We start from the raw sequence: 17,810 nt of genomic DNA, 5'->3' as shown, positions 1-17,810 counted from the left end.
AATGAAGAAGAATTGGTGATTGGCAAGATAGAGATATAAAATAGGGGTTGGGGGTTCCAGAGACAAGGGCTCTGGGCTGAGGGACCTGGGACCCATGCTGCCCTTGGCAAGAGGCAGGGAGCTTGCAAGGGAGAAGAGTTTTAGGAAGGAAGCTGGTAAATTTGACTTGGACCGTGTTGAGCTTAAGCTCCTAATGTTAACTTCTATTTCAAAGCAAACTGTATTATTTGTTTTGAAAAACACTTCTGTTTTGCAGGGAGCACTTGGGGGTCTGCTGGCTGGATTTGCTGTTTCTTTGTGGGTCGGAATTGGAGCTCAGCTTTATCCCCCACTTCCTGAGAGAATGATGCCATTAAGACTTGAAACCTATGGCTGTAACAGCACATACAATGGAACAAATTGGATGACAACCACAGAAATGCCATTTTCTACCAGTGCTTCTCAAGTACACAACATTGAAAGGTAATGGATTGAGCCTTGTAATGTCATATTTTAAAAAATGAATGTGACAGATAGAAAACCTCTGTTGCTCTTTGTCTTGCCTGCAGTGCTGTGATTTTGCCTAATTTTGAAATGAGGAGAGTGTGTGTGGCTTTCTGGCTATTATATTTTGTTCAGAAATAGCAAAAGAAAAAAGCCATATTTTCTTAATTTCAATAAAAATTTCCACTTCACCTACAGATGCAGAGAAGACTTGAATAGTAACAAAAAATTCTACTATGTGTAAATGCTGACAAATATTAGTTCCATTTGAATGAAAAGTTGTCTTTGTCCACTGAAAAACCTTTAAAATGAAAAGCAAAATTATAAAAGACACATTGCATATATAGCCTTTGAAGTATAACTTTTACCAACTAGAAGCTGCAATTTGTTGAAATACATTGGATAATTGCTATTTGTTCAGTTTTAAATATTCCAAATCTTTAGAGCATTGGCAATGAGTTGCAGCTGTGATCTTCCTGTTAGAGTTTTCAGTTATGCAGTACATTTTTGAGCTTCTGGCTACTGATGTCATCTGATTTAATGAAATAATGTAGACTTTTGGTTGGAGAGGGAAATGGCCACCCACTCCAGTATTCTTCCCTGGGAAATTCCATGGACAGAGGAGCCTGGTGGGCTATAGTCCATGGGATCACAAAGAGTCAGATACAACTGAGCAAGTTTCACTTAGTGAGTAAACAGTAACAGACCTTTTGGTACATCACTGTTACACTGTACAGTGGATGTGAGAGCAAGACTACCCTCAGTGGGTATATACATATTCAGCTTTAAAGCGTAAAACCCATGGATGCATTCAAGGAATGCAAAGATGATGGCACTTCCCCTAAAGTATTGCCCCAGTTCCAGCTTGCCTAGAATGAAGCCACTGGAGAATCATTTCTTTTGAGACAAGACATGGCATCTCCCTCTTAAAATGGGACACACTCTTGGGAGAAGGAATGTGACCATACATACAAACATCATTGGTGATTCAGAGGGAATTCAGCTATGAGAATACTTGTGTGGGAGTCAGGGCTGGTAATCTGCATGGGTTAAGAGAAAAGGTAGTTCTAGGGCTTGAGGCATGTGTGGGGGAAGGTTTGACTAGATGGGGATGCTATGGAGATAAGGGCACAGAAATACAGGGTGTATTCTGGATAAGAATGAATGCATTTTTGGGGTGGAGCTCAGGAAGTCATTAGAGAGAAGGGAGAAGTGATGAATTAGTTAAGGGAGAAGTGATGAATTAGTTAAGGGAGAAGTGATTAAGGATAAATTGGAGGATGTTGAAGTTGTACTTTTCATTTCTCAATTTTTCTTAGTGTTTGTCCTGATTATGTAGATGTATCTTTTAATTTAAAGGCATATTGGTTATTTGGATTTCCAAAATACATAAATGAGCTGAGGTTTACTATGTGCCTGGTACCATAATAATCACTGTTCTATGTTAGCTTATTTATAAAATAGCTCAGCTAATAAATCAGAATTTTTTGAGCATGAACTAAGTACCCACAAGAATGATTATAAGCAAAGTTGAAATGTAGATTAGCACAGACTTCAGGGATGCACTAATACTTGAAGAATGCAGAAGTTGGCTAGAAGAGAAGGTCTGGAAAGTTATTGTTGTCACAGAAAATGACCCAAACGGAAGTTGGACAAGAGAATAAACAAGTAACACACTGTGAAAAGTAGTATTCACAGTCTATCATGACAACTAGAAGGAGGAGGAGCCTAATGATTCCTGAGTGAAAGATTCTAGAGGAGTGTAACATGGGTGAAATAATCAGGTGAACAAGATCAGACGGGGGGAAAAAAGGAAGGAGTGTATGTTGCGGAATGAAGGCAACATATGCAAATCAGGAAGGCCTGAAGCCACATGGAGTCTTAGGACGTCATGCACAGTTCAGGATGACTAGAGTCCAAGGGGAGTGAACACACACACAGCCAAAGGTGAAGTAGCTACTCTCACTGCCTACATATTAGGTTTCGATCACTCAGATTCAGTTTTTACTTTTTAAGTTCCCAATACTTAATGGGTACATAACTTGCATTTCCCTTATGATTAATGAAGTTTGATACCTTTTTACATGTCTACTGGGCATTTGTATGAGATGGCTGGACGGCATCACCAACTCGATGGACATGAGTTTGAGTGAACTCCAGGAGTTGGTGATGGACAGGGAGGCCTGGCGTGCTGCAGTTCATGGGGTCGCAAAGAGTCGGACACGACTGAGCGACTGAACTGAACTGAACTGGGCATTTGTATAACTACTTTTATGAACTTTTGTGACTTTATTGAAATCTTTGGTCCATTTTAAAATGAGTTCTCTGTTTTTATTTATTTAAGTTTTCTTGATAAATTCTAGATAAAAGATAAGTTTTGAAAATATTTTTCTCCCACTCTGTGGCTTACCTTTTTACTCTATGGACGGAGGAGCCTGGTAGGCTGCAGTCCATGGGGTCGCGAAGAGTCGGATACGACTGAGCGACTTCACTTTCACTTTTCATTTTCATGCATTGGAGAAGGAAATGGCAACCCACTCCAGTGTTCTTGCCTGGAGAATCCCATGGACGGAGAAGCCTGGTAGGCTGCAGTCCATGGGGTCGCACAGTCGGACACGACTGAAGCGACTTGGCAGCAGCAGTGATGCTTTATAGTGGTCAGAATTTCTTAATTTTAATTGAGTTCAACTTATCAGTCTCTTCCTATATGGTTAGTCTTTTGTGAGTCCCATTTAAGAAATCTTTGCCTACCTTGAGGTCATAAAGATATTCCTCTAATTTTTTTATTTAAAAGCTTTCTTGTGCACCATTTCCATTTGTGAATTGTAATCCACTTTGGAATTGATTTCAAGTGATCAAGATTCATTTTTTCCCCATATGGATATTAGCCAAAAACCATTTATTGAAAATATCTTCTTTTTGCACCATTTGCCATGCAGTGGCAACTGTGACATAAACCCAATGACTATTTTTTGTGGGTCAATTTTTCGATTTTCTATTCTGTTCTATTTTGTCTGTCTTTGGCCCAATATATCACATTATCTTAAGTTCACTAGCTAACTTCTATTTTCCCCTTCTTTCTGGGATCTTGACCCCTTAAGTTCTAATTGCCATGATCTCTCTGAGGTCTACAAAAACCTGCCTCATCCCATCTCCAAGTTTTCAAATATTACTTTTGGCTGGATGGTGGGTCTATCAAAGCTGCATGTGGAATCCTAGAGCAGTTGTTTTAGAAGCAGATCAGGTCATGTCACTTCTCCACTTAAAATACTACAATGTGCCTTCCAGGTCTATCCACGTCGCTGGAAATATAAGTGAAATAAGTCAGACAAACACAAATACTGTATATCTCTTATATGCAGAATCTAAAAAATACCACAAAATAATGAAGATAACAAAAAAGCAGAAAGTGGGGAGGGGCAATATAGGGGCAAGTGATTAAAAACAATTAGGTATAATATAAGCTACAAGGACATATTATACAACATAGTGAGTATAGCCAATATTTTATGATAACTGTAAATGGAATATAACCTTAAAAAATTGTGAATCAATATATTTTACACCTAAAATGCCCAGCTGGATGAATCACAAGCTGGAATCAAGATTGCCAGGAGACATCATTTAAAAGTGGACATTTAATTTCCAAAATTCAGGGAATTTTTAAAGTATCTTTGACATTAATTTCTCATTTTGATATTAATATCTCATTTAAATGCTTTCTTCTCTACAATCAAAATGGGAATTGTTATGTTTATTAATTTGTTTACTTAATCATTACATATCTCTTTTAGAATGTAAACTTCCTGAGAGCAGGAACCCCCTTGTCCACCTTTTCAATGTCAGACTTTCCAATGAGAAGAACAGTGCCTGGGAAACAAAGCAGAGTTGAGTGAATAACATGAACAGAATGAATAAACATGGACATTGGTATTATAATAAACATTATTGGTATTATGAGATCAAGGTTCAGTTCAGTTCAGTCCAGTTCAGTCGTTCAGTCATGTCCGACTCTTTGCGACCCGATGAATCACAGCACGCCAGGCCTCCCTATCCATCACCAACTCCCGGAGTTCACTCAAACTCATGTCCATCGAGTCAGTGATGCCATCCAGCCATCTCATCCTCTGTTGTCCCCTTCTCCTCCTGCCCCCAATCCCTCCCAGCATCAGAGTCTTTTCCAATGAGTCAACTCTTCGCATGAGGTGGCCAAAGTACTGGAGTTTCAGCTTCAGTATCAGTCCTTCCAAAGAACACCCAGGACTGATCTTTAGGATGGATTGGTTGGATCTCCTTGCAGTCCAAGGGACTCTCAGGAGTCTTCTCCAACACCACAGTTCAAAAGCATCAATTCTTCAGCGCTCAGCTTTCTTCACAGTCCAACTCTCACATCCATACATGACCACTGGAAAAATCATAGCCTTGACTAGATGGACCTTTGTTGGCAAAGTAATGTCTCTGCTTTTGAATATGCTATCTAAGTTGGTCATAACTTTCCTTCCAAGGAGTAAGCATCTTTTAATTTCATGGCTGCAATCACTATCTGCAGTGATTTTGGAGCCCCCAAAAGTAAAGTCTGACACTGTTTCCACTGTTTCCCCATCTATTTCCCACGAAGTGATGGGACCAGATGCCATGATCTTAGTTTTCTGAATGTTGAGCTTTAAGCCAACTTTTTCATTCTCCTCTTTCACTTTCATCAAGAGGCTTTTTAGTTCCCCTTCACTTTCTGCCATAAGGGTGGTGTCATCTACATATCTGAGGTTATTGATATTTCTCCCGGCAATCTTGATTCCAGCTTGTGCTTCTTCCAGTCCAGTGTTTCTCATGATGTACTCTGCATAGAAGTTAAATAAGCAGGGTGACAATATACAGCCTTGATATACTCCTTTTCCTATTTGGAACCAGTCTGTTGTTCCATGTCTAGTTCTATCCGTTGCTTCCTGACCTACATATAGGTTTCTCAAGAGGCAGGTGAGGTGGTCTGGTATTCCCATCTCTTTCAGAATTTTCCATAGTTTATTGTGATCCACACAGTCAAAAGTTAGGTCACACTTAATTTCTGATCCAATAAGGTAAAAGTGGGACAGCAAATTTGGACATTAGAAACATGATTAAATATTATATTCTGAGTTTGCCATGAGGGTTATTGACACATACTCTTAGTTACTAGTAGCATGCATAAAACCTTACAGTTATGCTTTTGTTCTTTCTTAGGACTCCACTGATGGATAACTGGTATTCTTTATCATATTTATACTTCAGCACTGTTGGAACTTTGGTAACATTATTTGTGGGAATGCTTATCAGTGTATCAACAGGTAACATTAATATTGCTATATTTAGTATTAGTATTGCTATATTTATTATTGCTATATTTACCTCTGTATTAGTTTTTACTATATCTGTTTTATAGCTATTTATGTTATTATACTATATAAAATAGTAAAATACTATTAGTTCAATTATTTGTTCCATTTTACTCATGGGAAGTTTTAAGGACTAGTCTTGAAAACAGAAGACCCATCTTAATTAGAATCTGTTATGCCATTTAGCAGCTGCATGAACTTATAGCTCTAAGTCTGTATAGCTGCTCCATAGCTACTCTGAGCCTTAGCTATCTTATGTATAAGATGAGGGTAATAACAATTGACCTGCCTATCTCACAGGTTGCTGTAAGATAAAAATAAAATGCTTTTGTGTAGCTATTACAATGCTAGGAGTTTTATACATACCATTATAATAGCCCTGTGCCATGATATTCTCATTGTCCTGCACCAACTCTTTGTAAACTGGAAAGAAGATATCTATACATGTAAGGAGTAGCCTTTATATCTAATTATGGTCTTTATATCCAAACATAGTGTGAAGGCTTTTTTTCAGATGTCTGTAAACTTAAAAAAATACATTTTAAATAAAATCAAATCAATAATACACATGGTATACCCTGCTTTTCTGGGATTGCTGTAGAACCATTATCCTGGGACTTCATTTTGCCCTAGTTCTGTGAATTCCCTTGGTCTCCTTCCTGTGTTTGATGCTCTGCTGCCTGAATCCCATTTCTCCTAATTCTTGTTTACTCCCTTAACTGAATGGAGTATATGCTATAGCATGTTCTTGAGAAAGGATGGACAAGAGATCTTGGAAACATTGCATATCTGCTTGATAATTGTTGGCAATGTGAGTAGAGCATCCTAGGTTGAGAGTAACTTTCTTGTTCCTGAAGCCTGTCTCACTTTTCTTCTACTTGTCTTATTGCTGTTCAGAATACCAGTTCCCTGTCATGTACTGGCTGTTTACATGTGACCCATTTCACAATGACTGTCCTGCCCTAAACCCTCAGGAGGGTCTAAAGACCTATATCCTTCAGTTCCAGGGAATTTTCCTACATGATTTCTTTTATAATTTCCTGCCATTTTCAATTTTCTCTTTCTGGAAACCCTGTTAGTCAAATGTTTTAAACTTGGACAGCCCCTCTGATTTTCTTATCTCTTCTCTCTATTTTCCATCTCTGTGTCTTTTAGGTCTACTACATGGGATATTTTTATAAATACTTTTCCAATAATTTTCAAAGGAGAGCGCTGATCCAGTTTTGAGAGTAGTCCGTAAGGAAAGGAGGGTGGGTAGAGGCTATTGCACTTATCCAGGTGAGCAGTCGTGGTGGTTTGGAGCAGAGCAGTAGTGTGGAGTTGGGGAGAAAAGCTGGGCTCCCTAATTTCCTATGTTCCCTCACATATACACATCCAGAGCAGCCAAACAAGGGGCAGAAAGCTCCACTGCTTTCTTTATCAAGTGTGTTATAATCAGTCAGAAATCCTACACTTCATCCAAGTATGTGTGATGTCTGCTTTATGCTACAAATCTACCAGCACGGTGCCCACTTTGTAGAGTACTACCACCTCTCATTGGTTTTTTGGCATCTGGATAGCACTGTCTTTGATACTTCTTTGGTACTTGCATTTATAATTAAAATTATATTAATAATGACATTAATATAACAGATTAATGATTGTATTAACATTATATACTTGTCATTATTATAGACATTACAATCTATAATTATTGTAAGTTTATAATAAAGTTTGTAGATATCTGTTACCTCGCAAACAGTTGTTTAAACTATTCTCTTTCTTTTCAAAAAGAACTATGCTATTTCTCCTAAGTAATGGCAGGTTTACTCTCAGCATGGCAGGTTTACTCTCTTATCTGTTGTGATATATTTTAAGACAGATTTTAAACTTTTCTCACCAGTAACCCAACCATTCAGATCTGGAACAAACATCTCCTTTTACTATTTGACTTTTGGTCTTTTTCAACTCATTTTTTTCCTTAAAAAATGTTAGTGTCATAATACTCTCTTTGCTCCTCCCCCCACTTAAATGCTTTGATTCTGATAACCATATTGGTTTTCACTTGAATAGTTTATCCAACAATTCACAGTTTCCTACATTTCTTCATGCATTGACAGCCACCAGATTAAGGAAGGGAAACTCTGCTGTCTGAAGCAGAGGTAGATGGTTTGATAGTTTATTGATAGAACATGAAGAATGCTTTTAAACCAGTTTTCCTACCAGTATTGGGCCAGATGACTCTTCCCTAGCTAATACTGGATGAGGCAGTTGGCTTACATTTAAGAGCCATCTCATTTATCCTTAAACACTAGACTCATATTGATTTCACTGAGAGGCTTGCAGAATCTGGGACTGACTGAAGGAAGAGAAAGAGTGGGCTAAGTCTCCAGCACTATTTAAAAGACCCTTTGTGTTTTGTAAGTGCATAGAAGTGAATGTGCTCGAGTTAAATGTGTGTATGATGGTCCATCCCTGGGTAGTTACAGATATTTTTTTAACGATGTAAATAATGTCTGTTTTTCAGGAGGAAGAAAACAAAACATAGACTGCAGATTCCTACTAACCAAAGAGGACTTTTTATCTAATTTTGACATTTTTAAGAAAGTGAGTTGGCTTTTTTTCCCCTTAAATTCTTTTTTTTTTTTTTTTTGCATTTTTAAAAAATTTTTAAACTTTACAAAATTGTATTAGTTTTGCCAAATATCAAAATGAATCCACCACAGGTATACATGTGTTCCCCATCCTGAATCCTCCTCCTTCCTCCCTCCCCATACCATCCCTCTGGGTCATCCCAGTGCACTAGCCCCAAGCATCCAGTATCATGCATTGAACCTGGACTGGCAACTCGTTTCATACATGATATTTTACATGTTTCAATGCCATTCTCCCAAATCTTCCCACCCTCTCCCTCTCCCACAGAGTCCATAAGACTGTTCTATACATCAGTGTCTCTTTTGCTGTCTCGTACACAGGGTTATTGTTACCATCTTTCTAAATTCCATATATATGCATTAGTATACTGTATTGGTGTTTTTCTTTCTGGCTTACTTCACTCTGTATAATAGGCTCCAGTTTCATCCACCTCATTAGAACTGCTTCAAATGTATTCTTTTTAACGGCTGAGTAATACTCCATTGTGTATATGTACCATAGCTTTCTTATCCATTCATCTGCTGATGGACATCTAGGTTGCTTCCATGTCCTGGCTATTATAAACAGTGCTGCGATGAACATTGGGGTACACGTGTCTCTTTCCCTTCTGGTTTCCTCAGTGTGTATGCCCAGCAGTGGGATTGCTAGATCATAAGGCAGTTCTATTTCCAGTTTTTTAAGAAATCTCCACACTTTTATCACCAGTATAGAATACTCGTTAGTCCTCAGACTCTCCTGGAACTCTGATGGACAAGGAAGATATTTGCCTTCCTCTTTAAATGATTTATTTCTGTTGTTTATCTCTGCTTCAGTAGACTGTGAATAAGATTTAGAGAAAGAAAAGTAGTAGTGATAATTATTGAGGTGAATGAACAGTTTCTTTTTTCTAATCATCATGTTAACATTTTCTTTTAGAAGAAGCAAGTTTTAGGCTATAAATCTCATCCAGTAGAAGATGGTGGAACTGATAATCCTGCCTTCAACCGTATCGAATTGAATGGCACAGATCAAAGCAGCAAGATCAGTGGAACTCGTTTGTGAAGCAGCTGTGACGCTAAATGATCTTAAGCAGTGTGCCAGTTTTATGTCTTCTAAAATACTTGAATCAGGTTTTAGATTTTTTTTTTTTGGTCTATAATGAGTACTTTGGAGAGAACTTTGGGGGGTCATTTTGTTTAAGCAAAGCCCTGACTTTTTTTTTTTTTTAACTTTCTACACTCATTAATTGATGAAACTCTGGAGGTAAAAGTTTCAGCATCAGCATTTCCCTATAACTCTCTTTTATTTCAGTGAAGTTGTAGTTGTGAAAGTTGTGACTACGTATGTGCTGAAAAGCTAATACATACATATAACATGTGCTTGATGGTTAAAAGAATATTCTTAAATTAGGGCATTGTTAAAAATATTTCCTCTGCATTTGGTGCTAGCATGTTTTAGAGTTGGTTAAAATCGTAATTGATGTTGAAAAAGATCTTTCTCCCTCCTATCACACTGTTTTTAAGGAGCAATGAAATAGTGGGTATATGCTATCTAAATCTTTGCTTCTCATCAACCCCTATCAGCCCAGGGCACATATTAATCTTGGAATTGATTCTTGCTCAGGAGGGTGGTAATCAGGAAGCATCCTGTTTGGGACAGAACATGGGCCCAATAATCAAGGCCTTCTTGGTACTACACATCTATTCCTAGGCCTTTTTGATTGTTATCTATAGTTCCTGGCCACTGGCTGCTTATATTGCCTTTCTTAGACTCTAGTTCTTACCTGGATTCCAATTTTCTGACCCATCGACTTTGGTTTTGTTGTGCATTTCATGCTTGCTTGCCTTCCTATTCATAATTTCCCATTCACTCTATTGCCTTGTGCTTGCTTATGTCTTAAGACACCCGGTGTGAATCCTGTTACCCTAGATCCTGGTTCACTGCATCCCAGCCTATAAATATAAACTCCCTCCCATGAGCCTTATACTGACCAAAGTACTGTCAACTAGGTACTTACAGATTTGGTGGTCCAAGAACATACACAGAATTAAAAATGATTAAGTTCCATGGAATTAGAAGATTCCACTGAATACTATTAAGCTGCATTTTTTAAAGTCAACTACTCTGCAATCATTTAAATTTAAAGGTACATACGCTTAGACATGGGTTGCCACCTGGCTCAGTGGTAAAGAATCTGCCTGCAATGCAGGAGATGCAGGTTTGATGCCTGAGTCTGGAAGATTCCCTGGAAAAGGAAATGGCAACACACTCTAGTATTCTTGCCTGGAGAATCCCATGGACTGAGGAGCCTGAAGGACTAGAGTCCAGTTCAGTTCAGTCGCTCAGTTGTGTCTGACTCTTTATGACCCCATGGACTGCAACACGCCAGGCTTCCCTGTCCATCACCAACTCCTGGAGTTTACTCAAACTCATGTCTGTTTGAGTCAGTGATGCCATCCAACCATCTCATTCTCTGTTATCGCCTTCTCCTCCGGCCTTCAATCTTTCCCAGCATCAGGGTCTTTTCAAATGAGTCAGCTCTTTTGCATTAGGTGGCTGAAGTATTGGAGTTTCAGCTTCAGCATCAGTCCTTCCAATGAATATTCAGGACTGATTTCCTTTAGAATGGACTGGTTGTATCTCCTTGTTGTCCAAGGGACTTTCAAGAGTCTTCTCCCAACACCACAGTTCAAAAGCATCAGTTCTTCAGCACTCAGCTTTCTTTATGGTCCAACTCTCACATCCACACATGACTACTGGAAAAACCATAGCCTTGACTAGACGGACCTTTGTTGGCAAAGTAATATCTCTGCTTTTTAATATGCTGTCTTGGTTGGTCATAACTTTTCTTCCAAGGAGTAAGCGTGTTTTAATTTCATGGCTGAAGTCACAATCTGCAGTGATTTTGGAGCCCCAAAAATAAAGTCTGTCACTGTTTCCCCATCTATTTGCCATGAAGTGATTGGGACCAGATGCCATAGGGTCACAAAGAGCCAGACGTGACTAAGTGACTGAGCATGCACGCATAGACATGGAGAAGGAAATAGCAAACCACTCCAGTATTCTTGCCTGGAAAATCCCATGGACAGAGTCTGACAGGCTACAGTCCATGGGATTTCAAATAGTCAGATGACTTAGTGACTAAACAGCAATGCTTAGACATACTCAATTCCAGTATATCCACCTGGTTGAAAAGCTAAATTACATAGGCAAATATTTTTCTTTAGTGCTCTGGAATTACTGAGTATATGCTGTGTTCCATGTTTTAAAATTTCAAGTAGCAATCTCAAAGTTTATTTTGTTTCTTTTGCTACGATTCTAGCTAAGACTTTGGTTACAGGCTTTCATCAATAGCTTACTTTTTTTCTATAGTTCACACATTAGATACTGTTTAGAAGGTTTTTTTTTTTTTTTTTAGCTTCACACTGTTTTAAAATAATAATGTGTGAAATATTTAGGTACATTAAAATATTTTATAATTAGATAATTTTGCTTATTTTTTGATACTTAGTGACTATGCTGTGTACATTTAGAGGTTGCCAATTAAAAACATTAATAAATTAAAAAATAGGAAATAACATTAATCTAAAACAAAGAGATTTATACATTTAAATTAATGATATATTCATATATTTTGTATATGTAAAGTTGTTACTTTTAATCAACATATTTGTAAGCATATATCAAACTTTGTAAACTTTTCTGTAACTTTTTAATGAGTAGGAAGACATAATCTTGTTTCATGTGAGTGTGATTTGAACTATTGTTATTTATTTAGTAATTCTAAATGCACATATGTATAGACTGCTTTAATTTAGGAAATAAAAATCAAGTTATTTAAATAATTTTTTCTTATCTGACTGCCAAGGAGTTATGCAATATATACTTTTTTTATGCAATATATTCTTTTTTTTTTTTTTTTTTTACACCCCGTCTCCCAGGCCACAGCATAGCAACCGAACATGGCGGCTGCGCAGACGCCGCCAGTCAGCCGCCCGGAGCTGGGGCCACTGCAATATATTCTTAATGAGAAATATAATACTTCGATTCTTGTTCACTTTCTTTTAACAAAGTATGTCTTTGTGACATTAGGAATTGTAGATATTTTACTTTTATAAACGTGAGAGAACCAGATGGAATTCTTAAGAAATAAAAGTAATATTACTATTAAGTATTAAAAATTATTTATCTTGTCTAAATCTTTGAGTTAAACCAAATGAAGTTAAAATGTTAATATAATATGAATTTTTAAAAATCAAGTGTTCTTAATTATTTTGAATCATAAAAGTGCTAATGGGAGCAAAAAGCCATGTAAGTTGCCTTTTTTTTTGCCACTAACAAGTTGTATTACCTTGAATTTATCCTTAATCTCTAATAATGGAACTTAACACTAAACACATACCTACCTCACAAAAATATGTATGAGTATCAGAGGTCATTTGACACTTTATTAACTCAAATAGTGTGCTTAAAATTTCAATTGAAATTGATTGGAAATCAAAAGTTGAGACAAAGGTTATTGCTAGTTTTGAAAAAAGTTAAGCTGTTAATAATTTTCAATGTAATGATGTGGTGATAGTTCCTTTCTCTAAAAGATATTTACCATAGAAATATTAAAATATACATAGGAATCAAAAGGCTATAGGCCAATCACATTCACTCCATAGAGAAAAGAAAATTTTATATGTAGGATGTAAAACAGGATATAGGTATATTCATCTATTTAGTTGCTAATGTGTTCATTTTCCCTCTCAACCAGTGGTTCTCCATGGGGCAACTTTATATCTCAGGTGACATTTGGAAAGAATCGGGATACATTTTTGGTTGTCACAGCTGGTGAGGAGGTGCTGCTGGCATCTGGTGGATAGAATTCAGAGATGCTGCTAAATGTTCTATGATGCACAGAGCCGCCATCTCCTCCACAGCAAAAGATGATCCTGCCTCAGATAGCAATAGTGTTGAGTTCAAGAAATCCTGCCCTAGAGGCTAACGTTGAAATCTTGATTTTCCTGAAGTCACATACCTTGGTTATGTTCCTTTAGGAAATGGCCTTGACTTACCTATCTGATTATTCTCTTCTACAGGTGAGGATAAAGTATTCTAGCATATGGAATGTTATGATGCAGAATAATAACCATATGTTTTCCACAGCATTTTGAAAATAGTAAGTCCTGTAGAATTGTGAATAAATATGAAAACAACTCTTAAAAGAGTTTCATTTTGCAACATGGTTTTCAATATTAACATGCACTAGGATAAAAGAAATATTAATATATGAATATGAAGGTTTCATAGTTTTGTTTTATTTATGGTAACTCCAGAAAGTATAGAAAATGAGTGTCTGTCCACAATGTAGATAACACGGGACAGGGATGCGGTTGAGATGGAGGAAGTAGCTTTTGTATCGATCCTTACATGAAATTCTGAGTTTCATCCAATAATGATTGTTGATACAGAGTCAACTAACTGCATGACCCTTTAGTTACTGAAAATTTGCTGTAAAATTAATAATTAAAATAATTTAATGACTGTAAAATTCACTTTCACACTTAAGTTACATGCCCATTGTTCGTGAAAAAACGAGATTGAACATTATAATGTAAAAACATGATTGCATTTCTGATATTTCAACTTGCTGATTAAACTCTACAAGTGTCTGCAGGTGTCTGTTCTTGGGGACTAAATGTCAAATTGAATATAATTAATGTTATCAGCTTTTACGGAAAGTTATTTCCACCCCACAACACAAAGGACTCTTACTATGTGTAGGTTATAAATGTGTAAGCAAATAAACATGTAGTACTTTTGTCACTGGAAGAATACTTTATATTTTAAGCAATTAAGACGGTATCTGAACATAGAGAGTAACATATTTAATACTGGTAATTTCTTAGCTGTTCTCTCTTTTAATCTCCCCCCATCTTCCATTTTCTCTATTCCGTAACTGTTAACTCCTGTTAGATGAATGGTGTCACTTTTTGTCTCATCCCTTATTTCTTCTAATCTAGTTCATAATTTCTATATTTTCATATTTTTATAGTCACAGAATCGGACAAGTAAGATCTTAGAACATTTTAATCACCCAGAAGGATCAGTCCATCCCCGTTTCCTCCCAACACCGTTAGCCTTAAGCAAACACTAATCTCCTTTTGGTCTCCGCAGAGTTTTCTATTCTGGAAATTTCAGATAAATGAAATCACATGAAAATTGAAAAACCACAGTATGTCTTTTGTGACCACAGTGGTCTTTTGTGACTGGCTTCTTTCACATAGCATAATGTTTTCAAGGTTAATCCATGTGGTAGACATCAGTACTTCATTCATTTTTATGGTCTAACAATATTCCATTGTATGGCTATATCACATTTTATTTACTCACGCATTAGTTGATAACATTTGTGTCGCTTCTACTTTTAGTCTGTTATGAATAACGCTAATCTGAATGCTGTGTGCAAGATGTTGTGTGGATGTGTGTTTTCATTTCTCTTAAGTATATACTAGTAGGAGAATTCCCGGGTCATATGGGAACCCTATACTTAACCATTTGAGGGACACCTAGACTCTTTCCAGAGTGGTTGTGCCATTTTACATTTCTATCAGTAATGTATGAAGGTTCCAATTTCTCCATATCCTGATGAACAGTTGTTAACTATACGTTTGATGATAGCTGTAGTATCTTGTGATTTTGATTTGCAGTTGCCTGATAGCTAATGATATTGAGAATCTTTTTCTGTTTATTGGCCATTTGTACATCTTCTGTAGAGACATGTCAACTGAGATCTTTTGCCCATTTTCCAGTGCCTTATATATCTTTTTCTTATTGAATTATGAGAGTTCCTTGCACATTCAAGATGCAAGTTTCTTATCAGATAAAATTTACATTTTCTTCCACTCTGTAGGTTGGGGGAGAGTTTTCTTGTAATTCAAAGTCTCTTAATTACAGAGTAAAATGACAAGATCTAAACATATCTTGGAGAAGGCGATGACACCCCACTCCAGTACTCTTGCCTGGAAAATCCCATGGATGGAGGAGCCTGGTGGGCTGCAGTCCATGGGGTCGCTAAGAGTCGGACATGACTGAGCAACTTCATTTTCACTTTTCACTTTCATGCATTGGAGAAGGAAATGGCAACCCGCTCCAGTGTTCTTGCCTGGAGAATCCCAGGGATGGGGGAGCCTGGTGGGCTGCTGTCTCTGGGGTCACACAGAGTCAGACACGACTGAAGCAACTTAGCAGCAGCAGCAGCAAACATATCTCAAGTTTTGAAGTGAAGAACATAAATCCTCCTATTCACATACTTAGAGTAGGACACATGATATTTCAGTAAATAAGAAAAAGTACACTGAAGTTTAAAGTAGGGCCAGCTGTGGAGGTAGACAGAGAAACAGTAGGAGACAGGTGAAGGAGATGGACAGACAAGCAATAGGAGAAAGATAAATACATAGATTTATCTTCCTGCTAAAGTCATGCATGGGTGGAAGCCAGGATACCCAGGCAAAGACAAGACTGAAAAAAATGGTATGAAAAAGTGATGGAGACTTCCTAGGTGGTGCTAGTGGTAAAGAACCTGCCTGCCAACGCAGGAAACCTAAGATACATGGATTTGATCCCTGGGTCGGGAAGATCCCTGGAGGAGGGCACGGCAGCCACTCCAGTATTCTTGCTTAGAGAATTCCATGGACAGAATAGCCTGGTGGGCTACAGTGGGTACAAAGAGCTGGACATGACTGAAGCAATTTAGCATGAACAGAGAGGTAAGAGGCTGGATCAAGGAGGCCATCTGCAGGGGAAATGATCAAGTAGAGAAGATATTCAGAAAACTTAACCAATGATCTTCTCCACTCCCTGGAGCATTTGATTGCCTCCTTGCCTCTTCTTTCACATTCAAATAATTAAGCATTTGGTGCTTTTAGCTCAGAAAAAGGATGCTTCCACAAATACCAGAGGAAAAAAAGAGATTTCTTCTTGACTTTTAAGAGTCAAAAAATCTAACCTCTTGGTTGACAGAGTCAAAATATCTTGGAAGGTAAGAGCTGACTTCTCAAACCCCTAGGATAGAAATGGATTTCTGATGCTGGGAGGGTTTAGAGGAAACCATGAGAGTCAATATATTAATGAGTCTCTGAGGAAGGGCCTGTGTCCTACTTTATGTGGTGAGGGCTGAAGTGGTCACAGCAAACTGCCATAGGTTTGTGGGATTTGAGAAAAACAGCAAAACTTGTGCCCCATCTCTTGGTTAGAGCTTAGAGTCATAGGACCCCAATAATTACACAGCTGAGCTGTGAAATTACCCCAATAATTACACAGGTCAGGCATATGACCTTGGGGTGTCAGAGAGACTCTACAGTGGTTTGTAAGCATGAAGCAGAAATGAGTGCATAAAGTGTCTAGGTGACTAGGACTTTAGCTTAACAATTTCTGACAACCTGCACACCTAGGGTAGTGTAAGAACAGGATGGATGAAAACAAGGAAACCAATAGGGGAATTAAGCTCAAACACCTGAGACCTACTGAGATTGACGATCAAGTATTTTTTGGTTTCTGAACAGAATAGAAATATTATAAGCTTAGATTAAAAAAAAAAGAAAAACCTAGGCAGATAGGGGAGTGAGGATGGAAAGAAGTAATATTCTCTCTTTTTTTAATAGCAAGTAGTCGACAATGCGTGCGTGCTGTGCTGTCATGTCTGACTGTGTGACTCCCACCAGGGTCCTCTGTCAATGGCATTTTCTAGGAAAGACTACTGGAGCTGTTGTCATTTCCTACTCCAGGGGATCTCCCCACCCAATGATAGAATCCGAGTCTCTTGTGTCTTCTGTATTGGCAGGCAGATTCTTTACCACTACAGCCACCTCGGAAAATCAATCAATACAATAGCTAAAAATTGATTTCAACCTCTTAAAGCTTTTCATGATCTCTCTTCTTAAATTTAGTCATCTTTGTTCACGGCTGTATTCTTAGCGTCTAAAACAGTTTGGTCCAATACATACTGTTGAATGAATGAATCTATAAAATCACTGCCTGTTGGAGTTTTCATTCACTTGTTTGTTTTTACTTTGTTTGTTTGTTTTTTACTTTACAATATTGTATTGGTTTTGCCATACATCAACATGAATCCGCCACGGGTATGGGGAGGGAGGTGGGAGGGGAGTTCAGGATTGGGAATACTTGTTTGTTTTTAAATGAGCATCACAGGTTTAATTTCCTGGGATGCAGAATCTGAGATGGAGTTTGGTGCACTTAATGTTTATTAAGAGGCACCTTTGGGATCCACGACGCGGGGTAACTCCTCTCATTGCCGCACTGAAATCAGATTGATTATATTCTTTGCAGCCAAAGATGGAG

The 17,810-nt window shown here is 37.7% G+C and overlaps 1 protein-coding gene across 4 annotated transcripts in view; it reads left to right on the top strand.

Annotated features, from left to right (window-relative positions):
- SLC5A8 (solute carrier family 5 member 8) overlaps positions 1-14,122 on the top strand; it is a 70,621-nt gene extending 56,499 nt beyond the window's left edge. For 3 of the 4 annotated variants that reach the window (XR_015163983.1, XM_086400959.1, XM_086400961.1), the window contains 4 exons: positions 257-462; positions 5,701-5,804; positions 8,359-8,438; positions 9,402-12,649. Coding sequence is in view for 3 of the 4 variants with exons in the window: in XM_086400959.1 (XP_086257085.1) it covers positions 257-462; positions 5,701-5,804; positions 8,359-8,438; positions 9,402-9,527 (516 nt within the window). In the remaining variant the exon portion in view is untranslated. Of the gene's footprint in view, positions 1-256; positions 463-5,700; positions 5,805-8,358; positions 8,439-9,401 lie in introns of all 4 variants that reach the window. The other variant, XM_086400960.1, reaches the window with a different exon arrangement.
- Positions 14,123-17,810: the final 3,688 nt, after the last annotated feature.

This window comes from Bos grunniens, chromosome 5 (assembly GCF_055505025.1).
Source record: "Bos grunniens cultivar Pamir isolate PY7600 chromosome 5, Bosgru_T2T1.0, whole genome shotgun sequence".
NCBI lineage: Eukaryota > Metazoa > Chordata > Mammalia > Artiodactyla > Bovidae > Bos > Bos grunniens.
Note: the sequence above shows the minus strand (reverse complement) of the source record. Positions and strands in the feature narration are given on the sequence as shown.